The sequence below is a fragment of the Leuciscus leuciscus genome (assembly GCF_965113295.1).
Source record: "Leuciscus leuciscus genome assembly, chromosome: 21".
NCBI lineage: Eukaryota > Metazoa > Chordata > Actinopteri > Cypriniformes > Leuciscidae > Leuciscus > Leuciscus leuciscus.
The window spans coordinates 4,767,777-4,779,369 of NC_138745.1; the positions used below are offsets into that span (position 1 = coordinate 4,767,777).

General features: G+C 37.7%; 1 protein-coding gene across 1 annotated transcript in view; it reads right to left on the bottom strand.

Annotated features, from left to right (window-relative positions):
* The window catches only part of LOC309485303 (cilia- and flagella-associated protein 337), a 33,721-nt gene extending 22,578 nt beyond the window's left edge, over window positions 1-11,143 (bottom strand). The window contains exon 1 of the mRNA XM_082152093.1: window positions 10,954-11,143. Within this exon, the coding sequence (XP_082008219.1) occupies window positions 10,954-11,024 (71 nt within the window). The 5' untranslated portion in view covers window positions 11,025-11,143. The remainder of the gene's footprint in view (window positions 1-10,953) is intronic.
* Window positions 11,144-11,593: the final 450 nt, after the last annotated feature.

An 11,593-nucleotide genomic window follows, 5' to 3' on the forward strand; every position in this document is an offset into this window, starting at 1 on the left:
GAAATGTAATTTTATAAAATATTCAAATGAAACTAATCAAATAATCACTTAATTTGGTAACACTTTATTTTACAGTGTCCTTGTTACATATGTTACATTGTACTTACTGTAGGAATAACAGAAAATTATGCATAATTACATGCAACTAACCCTCAACCAAATCCTACCCTAACCGCTTCCTGCTCAGCTACCGTTCGGACGCTCTTGCTTACTGCTCCGCGCTTTGCTCTATCGCTTTTATATTATATCTTCTATATTTTTATATTTTAGCTCCTTTTATCACCTAATTTTAACTTCAGCAAATCAGTGCTCAAATGACAAAGTTTGGATTACTACAAAAACGTAGAATTCTTCTACCCGACCAGCTTACATTCCGGGGAAAGGAAAACACAACTGCCTACAAGGATAAGAGAGAAAATGCCTCTTCTGGAATCTACTTGCTGCACTAACTGCCACAGACTTTTACAAAGGATTGCAGTTCTTGAAACAAAGTTATTTACGGGACCACCAAACCAGACGGAACACACAACAGAGCTTCTTCATGGACACCCTCAGCATATAGCCGGTGAGTCCCATGAAACTAGTGCTCCTCGACTTACAAATCATGATGGCACAAACAGGGAGCGAGACCCAAAGGCACTCGAGACATCAGATTGTCACGAGCATCACATATTGCCGCAGTAGCATCCTCTACCCCAGATACAGCTCTGACAAGGACTGCAAACACTGGTCTCCTACCAACACCTATACATCTTGAGAACAGATTTGAAGTACTAATGAATGTAAATGAGGAATCCCCAAACGTGATGAATGTGATCGAACACAGACTGTATCAGCCAGTAGCTAACACTGATGCTAACTGGCGCTCAAGGTCGAGCAGACAGCGGCACTCAGCTCAGAGCGCAGCCGAGCCCAGGACTCTGATAGTGGGAGACTCCATAATCAGAAACATTAGCGGCAGGGATACAACTACATGCTGCCTTCCACAAGCAACAACTTCTGATATAAACAGGGAACTTCAGAACATTCTAATGAAACATAAGACTGCAAATCGACTCATCATTCATGTGGGGAAGAATGATATTCATAAAGAGCAGTCAGAACTCCTTAAGAAGGATTTCAATGAACTTTTTGAAACACTTAAAAGACTGAAAGTTCAGACATTCATCAGTGGACCACTCCCAGAGGGACAAACAGGTTTTCACGGTTGCTTGGGCTTAATACATGGCTGCAAAAAACCTGCAATACAAAAGGAGTGAACTTTATTGACAACTTCAATCTCTTCTGGAGTCAGAGACAACTATTTCATCAGGATGGCCATCACCCAAACAAACTTGGTTCAAGAGTGTTAAAGGACAATATCTACTTCTCCCTCAATCATCCTTCTGCAGTGTGTGCCAATCCACTCAATCTGAACGGCACACACACACCTGGACACAGTATGAATGACCACAGGACTTCACTTCAGCAGCAAAATGGACATGATGTTGACATATCACACAAGGACAATGATAACACCACTGAGCCACAACAACCTCTGCCCACGGACACAATCTCAGCTGAGCCCGGCCCACAGAGCTCACCACAGACAGTCATATCAGAACTGCTCCAAGATTCAGCACCCAAGGACGACTTCCTGGAAAACAGCCAGGGAAGCCAGGACAGCATATCACAGCCTCCGATAACACCTGAGCAACAGCCCCTTTCACCAGATACTTTTTCCCTCTCTCCAGCAACTCCACTTCTGTGCTTCTCACAGAAAATGGAAGAACTGGTGTATGCTGGAACCAAACTATCCCACTCTTTTGCTGCAAGCCCCCAGATATCAACCAAAAAACGGCAGGCACCGTTTCCACCAAAGCCTGCAGGCCCAGCTCACCCTCCCCCTGCCTCTGTGAGAGCTCTTCGGCCTCTGCCACAACGCCAGGGCCCACACCCTCTTCCATCTGCTCGAGGTGAACCAAAAACAACTGATACCAGCTCTCAGTGATATGTGTCGGGTCCCCGCTTTGATAACAGTAACTTTCTCAAATGTTTACAGAACAAGCGGGAACCCAGTGTGCCTGTATCTTTCTCTATTGCTGTTCTATTACAAGATAGAAAGTCTAAAGCCTTCAATAGCTGTACAGCAAACTCAACTAATCTGGTGCCTATTGCACGTCTAACTAAGATTGGTGTAAAAAAAAAAGTAAGACTGTTAAGTTAGCAGTTTTAAACATCCGCTCACTTAAAAATAAATCACTTCTAGTCAATGACTTAATAACAACAAACAACCTGGATTTTATGCTTCTAAATGAAACCTGGCTAGAAGACAGCTGGGCGATTCCATGCAAATGTCAACCTTGCTATGAAAAAATAAAGTTATTATAAAAATATCAAAACCCTTTCTAAGTTGTCCATTTGGGTCTGTATTTTATTGTATTGATGTGCTGTCATGTAAATTTTAAGGAAATCTCTGTGTTTATTCACCTCAGATAAGGTGTGTGCACAGATACTAATTGCTTTTTCAAACAAACATATTTCATGCTTTAAAAAGAGGGATCAAAGTCTCATTTTTTTATACTTTATGTTGACAGTAAGCATTTTGCAGAAAGATGGCTGCATGACTGAGATATAAATACAGCCACTTTGTTATAACTGCATTGCCCTTTAAATTTATAAAGACTATATTTAACAAGTCACGAAGCTTCAGTGCTGTGTCACGTCCGTAACGATTTAAAGAATACGTTTATATTGTATAATAATTATTATTACAATTCATTTGAAACTTTATGTACAAAGCCAAAATATGTCCATTCTAGTTATGATTGACAATTCATTTCACTTATTTGCTCTAAACAACCTAATTATGCGTTACGGACGTGACCGTTACGGACGCTTCATATTAAATCATGCATGATTTGACCAGCGCATATTTGATGAATGAATGAATACATTTATTTATTTCTAGCAATATACATAACACAACAAAAGACTAGGCACCTCTTGCAACAATATTGTTGATGATAAATTTAAAATAAAAATAAAAAATTTCAAAACGCTCCATCCATTTTTCCCCAAAACGCTATAAATCCATCCATTTCCCCCCCAAAAAATTGATGGTTTGTCTTTTTAAAAAAGTATTTTTTCTTTTATTTTTCGTGTTTGCATTTATGAGGAAAAAACAATATTAAGTGACAGTTCTCCATTATGGACGCCAGTGCTCTGAAAGCGGCACTAAAAGACTTTCAAACTTTCACAGAGACCTCAAAACAGAAAGCACAAAGCCTTTCTTTAAAACTAATTTCGTTTTGTATTAATTGTATCTTAATTTTAATACATTTTTCATTAACCAATTTCCTGGATTTAATACATAAAAAGTAATATAGGCTAGCAATCACAACATGATAAAATAAAAATAATTCATATATCATTTTACAAAACGGTTTTGCGCATGTGCTTCTGCGCGCACTATTTCTAATTTACGTATGAATGTGCGTTTTTGGCGACACAGGAACATGGGCTGGGCCACTCGGAGGTTGCTTCCGGGAATAGTACCCTACAGTATTAAAAATCGCTACATATAATTGTTTAGAAGGTTATAGTGTGCGTTATTGGTTTCCTCTTTAACTTCTTTCAGCTCTTTTCATGTTTGGGGGGTCGGATTGTACAAATTATGAAATATTCGATATCCCAATTTTGCATATCGTCCAGATAACATTTTGGATATTATCAACGATATATCGCCCACCTCTAACACAGAGAACACCTCTGTTCAAGTTTTTAAAGCATTTTCTTTGATTTTCCAGCGTCAGCCAAGTGTCGATTTCGGAACTGTCACGTCCATAACGGAAATCCGTCACGTCCGTAACAACGTTTTTTCCTCATAAATGAAAAAATGAAAAATAAAATAAAATAAATAATTTATGTTCTATAGAGAGCCAACACTTATCCCTTCGGTTGGTATTATTTCTTTTGGCTTGTGCATTTTAATTCGCAGAATTTCTACAAAGTATGTTGTCTCCCACAAACTTGCGTCTTTTTTTGTCACGTCCGTAACGCATGTGTATTTCCCTCATATTAAATATAAAACGCATGTGTAGACTGATATTTTTCTAATGTCTGGACTCCTTTATTAAGGGAGTATGGACATATAAACAGACGTTTAAATATATTGGTATTAAATGCATTTTCTGAGAATTTATATTTTACGTTTTGACTGCAAATGTCACGTCCATAACGCTGGAATTGCTCAGCTGCAGTGCAACAGTCCTAAATGAAACAGCCCCTCCTAACTTTACTTTCATGAGTGTCTGCAGAGCTGTGAAGAGAGGTGGGGGTCTAGCTGCTCTTTTTAAAGATATCTATCAATGTAAGCAAATATCATTTGGGAATTACACGTCTTTTGAATATCTGGGTATTGTGTTAAAAGGTGCTCCACGCATAGGCCTGTCACAATTATGAAATTTGGGTGACGATTAATTGTCTGAAAAATAATTGCGGTTATGCCGATTAATTGCCCGTTTTAGGGCTTTGGCGATTAATTGCCCGTTTTAGGGCTTTGGCGATTAATTGTCTGTTTTAGGGCTTTGTCATAATTTTTTTGTGTGCTTCATTCATTAAATAATTGTGATGAATTTAGTCCTTTGTAAGTTATCATTTTGCAGTGTAAGATTACAGTTTACACCTTTAAATATTAAATAAATGTATTCAATAGCTATGACAATTTTCTTAATAAACTTAGTTAGTGTATTAATCAGCAGCAAAAGTAATTCTTGAAAAAATCTGCACCGTAATTTTATGAAATCTAAACATGTTGATAAAAACAAATTACAAATTACTATTAGTACTCTTATAAAATTCATTCATGTATTAATTACATTTTATTTATATATATGAATGTAAAGAATCATATATATATCAACATTGATAATAATAATGAATGTTTCTTAAGGCATCAAATGTATGTATGCGTGTATGTGTGTGTATCTGTCTGTCTGTCTGTCTATCTGTCTATCTATCTATCTACACACTATACACAAATAATATACAATTAAATTATGCTATTTTAAATGTATTGTGCAGCATTAATGGGGCAACAAGATATGATATATACGAAAGAACAGAACAAGATAGGCTTTTAATAATCTTACAGTACAAAAAAAAACACGAAAATATGAAACACTTCAAAACAGAGCGGCACAAAGCACGTATGCGTTTCGCGGGTGCAGAATGATTTGCTCAAAGCAACATAGGGTCACATTGCGCATTTAAAACTTCACGGCACAAAGCAAAGAAATGTCGAGCTCACAAATCCTAGTGTATATCTGTCCAACAGTTTATTGATCGTTTGTTTCTTCACAGTTTTAAATTCCAGTTATTGTGCGTTTGATGCCAATTCATAGTCCTTGTGCTGTGTGTGATCTAACAGGCACACGGTAGCGAGTCGTTTAGAAACAGCAATAAACTCCAGCAAAATAAAATAATTTTATGCAAATCCACAGCCCTTTTTCTACAGATCAAGTATTATAACGTAAATATATCATATTGGTGAGAGTTTCCTGTCGTAACCGGACGAGGCGCGCTGTTTGAATGCTGAACGGAGAATGATTGACAGCTGCAGAGGAGGGAAGACGAGTTTCCGTGAACTTTAATTTAACGATGTAAATATATTTTTGTCCCTCACATTAAGCTATAGAATGGCTCCAGATGACTTTGAATATATTGCTCGAAAACTTAATTAGTGCTTGTCTATTTCTTTTGGTCCATGACTCCCTTGTGCACCTGGCCTATAAAAGAGCGCAATAATCGCGGTTGTCTAAAACAATCGCGGTTAGATCAAATAATCGCGATCAGACGGTTATTTAATTATCGCGACAGGCCTATCCACGCATTTTACTTATCATTATTTACAGGCCTCCAAAATACTCTCCAGCCTTTGCTGAGGACTTTACAGAACTGTTATCAACAATTACCTCAGAGTTTGACTGTTTTGCCATTGCTGGAGATTTTAACATTCACATAGATAATGCAGAAACCAATATGGCAAAAGAAATCAAAACTGTTTTAAAAACTTTTGATCTGACTCAGCATGTACATGGACCCACACACAATCGCGGACACACTCTAGATTTACTTATCACTAAGGGTCCAAACATTTCATCGATTGTTATTAAGGATGTATAGCACTGTCTGATCATTTCTGTATTTTCTTTGATATATTGATCTCTCCTGCCTTTGAAGCTAGATCTGTGTCCGTCAAGAAGAGATGCTTAAATGAGAACACTAGTGTACTATCTTGAACGTGAACGTGAACACCAAGCATATCTGCTGACTCTGTTGATTTTCTCCTTGATTCTTTTAACTCAAAAGTTAAAAGTGCAATTGATGATATTGCTCCTGTGAAAGTCAGGAAGAAGAGTGGCAGACAAAAAGCACCTTGGAGAAACTCAACAGCAGTGCAAAATATGAAAAGACAATGCAGAAAAGCAGAGCGCATGTGGCGGAAGACAAAACTTGTAGTCCATTATAACATCTACAAAGACAGCCTTCATGCTTTCAATATGGAACTAGGCAAAGCTAGACAGACTTTCTTCTCAAATATTATAAACTGCAATTTAAACAACACACGCACTCTTTTTGCTACTGTAGAGAGACTGACAAACCCCCCAAGCCAGATTCCCAGTGAAATGCTCTCAAACAGCAAGTGCAGTGAGTTTGCTTCTTTTTTCTCTGAGAAAATCAATAATATCAGAAAGGTGATCAGCACATCCTTGAGTTGCGCTGGGGTCAGGCAGATCAGACCACCTGAGAAAGTAGTAACTTTGTGTGATTTCAAAGAAATTGATGGCAAAATTTTGGAAGAAACCGTACAGCACCTTAAAACATCAACATGCGCCCTTGACACACTTCCCACATCTTTTTTCAAAAGTGTGTTACACAGTTTAGAAGCAGATCTTCTAGAAGTGGTAAATGCCTCACTTCTCTCTGGGAGTTTTCCAAACTCCCTGAAAACTGCAGTTGTCAAGCCCCTCCTGAAAAAGAACAATCTGGATAAGACCATATTAAGCAACTATAGACCGATCTCGAATCTTCCTTTCATAGGCAAGATCATTGAAAAAGTTGTCTTCAACCAGCTGAACAAATTCTTAAGCTCGAATGGATACTTTGACAATTTTCAATCTGGATTCCGACCGCACCACAGCACAGAGACAGCGCTCATAAAGATAATAAACGATATTCGCGCCTTAAATACTGATTCAGGCAAATTATCAGTGCTGGTACTACTCGACCTCAGTGCTGCATTTGACACTGTCGATCACAACATACTTCTGGACAGGCTGGAAAACTGGGTGGGGCTTTCTGGGATAGTCCTAAAATGGTTCAGGTCAGATGGGAGAGGTTATTATGTGAGTATAGGAGACCATAAGTCTGAGTGGACATCCATGACATGCGGAGTCCCTCAAGGCTCAATTCTTGCGCCACTCCTGTTCAACCTGTATATGCTCCCAATGAGCCAAATAATGAGAAAGAACCAAATTGCTTACCACAGCTATGCAGACGACACACAGCTGTACTTAGCCCTATCGCCTAACGATTACAGCCCCATTGACTCCCTGTGCCAATGCATTGATGAAGTCAACAGTTGGATGTGCCAAAACTTTCTTCAGTTAAACAAAGACAAAACTGAAGTCATTACGTTTGGAAACAAAGATGAAGTTCTCAAGGTGAACGCATACCTTCACTCTAGGGGTCAAACAACTAAAAATCAAGTCAGGAATCTTGGTGTGACACTAGAGTCAGACCTTAGTTTCAGTAGTCATGTCAAAGCAATAACTAAATCAGCATACTATCATCTCAAAAATATTTCAAGAATTAGATGCTTTGTTTCCAGACAAGACTTAGAGAAACTTGTGCATGCTTTCATCACCAGCAGGGTGGATTATTGTAATGGACTCCTCACTGGCCTTCCCAAAAAGACCATAAGACAGTTGCAGCTCATACAGAACGCTGCCGCCAGGATTCTGAGCAGAACCAGAAAATATGAACATATCACACCAGTCCTCAGGTCTTTACACTGGCTCCCAGTTAGATTTAGGATTGATTTTAAGGTATTATTACTGGTATATAAATCATTCAATGGCCTAGGACCTCAATACATTGCAGATATGCTCACTGAATATAAACCCAACAGATCACTCAGATCATTAGGATCATATCAGCTAGAAATACCAAGGGTTCACTCTAAAGCCTGGTTCACACGGGACGATTTTAAAATTGTCGGCCGATTTTCCAAACCAGAGAGACCCCACACACGGGGATAAAAAAGTTTTGGTCGTACAGTGTGTGGTGCGCAGCCATACGGCAAAATCAACACATCACACACGAACCGATTTGACTCCCGAGCATTCCCAGATCAGACGGGAAATCGCGCAAAATACCTCGAGATCAAACATGACTTCAGAGTAAACAATCATGGCGGACGAAGAGGATGCAGTGGCAATAGTTTGTAGTTTGCTTTAACCGAAAAAAAACGTTATCAAAAGAAAAGGCGATGATCTCTGACGTCCACCGGACTTTCTGGTGCGCCATATCGCCGGCTGTTTTGATTATATTTCCCGGTGTTTCCTCGCCGCCTCGTCACCTCGCTTTCTGATTGGCTACACTCCACAGTCCACAGGCTGCGTGCTCGGGGGACACCACACACGAGAAGAAATCGGGCCAAATAAATCCAACATGTTGGATATCCCCGATTTGAGATCGGAGCGGTCCCGACGTCCTTCCGAGCAGACGAGAGCAGCCTTAACACACCACACACGGCAGGAATATCTGATCAGATTATTTTACGATAATCGGAGCATCCTTAAGATTGTCGGAAGGGGTGAATCGGGGCTAAAATCGGCCTAATTATCCTGCCGTGTGAACCAGGCTTAAGCATGGCGAGTCCGCTTTTAGCTATTATGCCAGCCGCAGCTGGAACCAGCTTCCAAAAGAGATCAGATGTGCTCCTACAGTAGTCACATTCAAATCCAGACTCAAAACACTTCTGTTTAGCTATGCATTTACTGAATGAGCACTGTGCCGCTGTTCGTCCGACTGTTTGTTTTCCTTTCAAAAGCAGGGCATTTAGCCCGAAACTGTAAATGCACACTCAGAAGGTGTAAAAGAAAGTGATAATGTGAAAGTGACGTGTATTAATGTGGGTTTGAAAGTAGTTAAATGACGATATTAAAGTTTTCGTCTGAGAAAGAATGTGAACGCAGTGCTAAAGAAAGTGAAAAGAACGTGCGAGTAAATGAGGGAGAAAAGAAAGTTAAAGGAAAGTTGATAGATGGAAGTCGTAAGAAGATTGAAGGTTAAAAGAAGGTTGAAAGATTTAAGTCTTAAGGGAATCCTTTTGAAGGAAAGATCTATAATAATATTCTTTTTTTTTTTACTGTATTTTATTTTATTTTTCTAAACTGTTTTAATTATTCTTAATTCTTTTTATTATTTTAATTTCTTCTATGTAAAGCACTTTGAATTGCCATTGTGTATGAAATGTGCTATATAAATAAACTTGCCTTGCCTAACCCTATAGTAAGTACATGTAGTTGCTTAATATTACTCAGTACTTAAATATATAATTACACTATAACAATGACAGTGTAACCCTTCATTTGTATTGGAAAAATAATTAACACTTCTATGTTTAGAAACTTCTAAAATGGAAAAGCGTTTCCCATTCATTTTCATGCTGATGTTAAAAGCTCTGCGTCCAAACAAACAGTATATATATATATTTTTTTTTTTCACTTTTATTTTTAATAACTTGCAATATGGCTTAACAACAGGGTGTCATCCATTCCACTTTGCAGTGAAATCAAAATGAAATAGCTTCTGTAATTTATCATGAAAGCATGTTGCCATGAGTATCCTATCCGACAACAAACCTAAATAAGCTGGAAAAGTTACTGATTGAAACACCACCCCTAATCACAGCTAAGCCGATTTAAAATCACACATGGCAGCACTTCACATGCCAGTTCTTTAACAAAGCATATATCCTGTAATATGCACATTTTTATATATGGCTTGGCTTAGGTCAAAATATTATGATAACTACAATGAAAACCCAATTATATGCTAGCTTTGTTTCCCTGCATTATACAAATTCAATATATGATCGTCCAACCAATACTCTTCTGTGTTTTTAGATGTTTAGACACCTAAAGTGAGTAAAACTATGTACAAGTAGCTAGGTAGGCATTATATTCTTTCCAGTCAAATACAAATTTATAGAGATGCACCGATATGGAGATTTTGACCAATACGATAACTGACAATCCGTGGAATTTTTGGAAGCCGATAACTAATATATTGGCCAATGAATCTAAATAAGATTAATAAACAAATGCCACGTCCCAAGCTCTTCAAATGAAATCAAAAGTAGGCTATTCAATAGATAACTGATTTTATTTTTAAAACCTTACCTGTAGAAAACAAAGACACTGCAAGGAAATGTCTAATCTGTTCACAAAAAGAGATATTTCTTTTAAATCTCATCTTAACTTTTAAGATAACTTTAAAACGTTGACGATATTAACTTTTAAAACGCATCTAAAGCGTGCAAACATGTCACGTCATGCAGAAAGCACCAATCAAAACCCTCATGGCGAGCAGCGTGCATCTGAAGTGCTTCAAAAGGAGGAAATAATAATACATAATTTATCAACCACATATTATCTGTTCAATAACATTACAAAATAACATTTATTGGTTACCATTAAATTACTGGTTTGAACGCCGATATTTCATGCATGTCTAATTTAGGATTTATTTGATTTATCAAATTAAATGGATTCTATATAACACCTTGTGTTTGCGGAAAAAATATGCAGACTGAATAAAAAATATTACTGCAGGCATGAATGTCTGTGTTAGCAGTTATATGCCATATCACTGACTGATCACTGAAAAATTAAGACTATTTACTGTTGAGTGCTGCTGGGTAGTTCCTTCTTATAGACCTTCCATAGATCCTTGTGTCGTTTCAAGGTATCCATACCTAATAAAATCAAGAGATACACAGTTTAAAGCTTCTAGAAATACAGTAAATACAGTTTCAATACTTTGTTCAGTGTTTTTACGGCCTCTCCTTCTTTCAGCCTCCACGAGTTTAAAACAGGAGACAGATGCTCAGGTTTCTAGATTAATCATCCATTAGTTACTAAGACAATGTCCTACAACAACAGAACTAAGGAGGGCACAATTGTTTGCTGCTTTATTGAACACATTTATTATCATTTACCTTTTATATATTTTTTCTCTATGTATTTCTAAAGTTTACTTTGTTTACTCTATGTGGTTACTTCTATGGTAAACAATATCGATTAAAAACAGCGGCTTTCACATACAGTAACTTACCACAAATCTTAACGTAAGGCATTATAAAAATACTGAAATCATAAATAAATAAAGTAACATCTTCCAGCCAGTGTATAACCGCCAACGAGGAGCTTAAGTTACTACGTTTCAAAAACAACCGTTAAAATGTAAACACTCGGTATACAATTAATACTAATTTGTGTGTGATAAATACACAATACTATGGACGAAAACCTTACTTACTTAT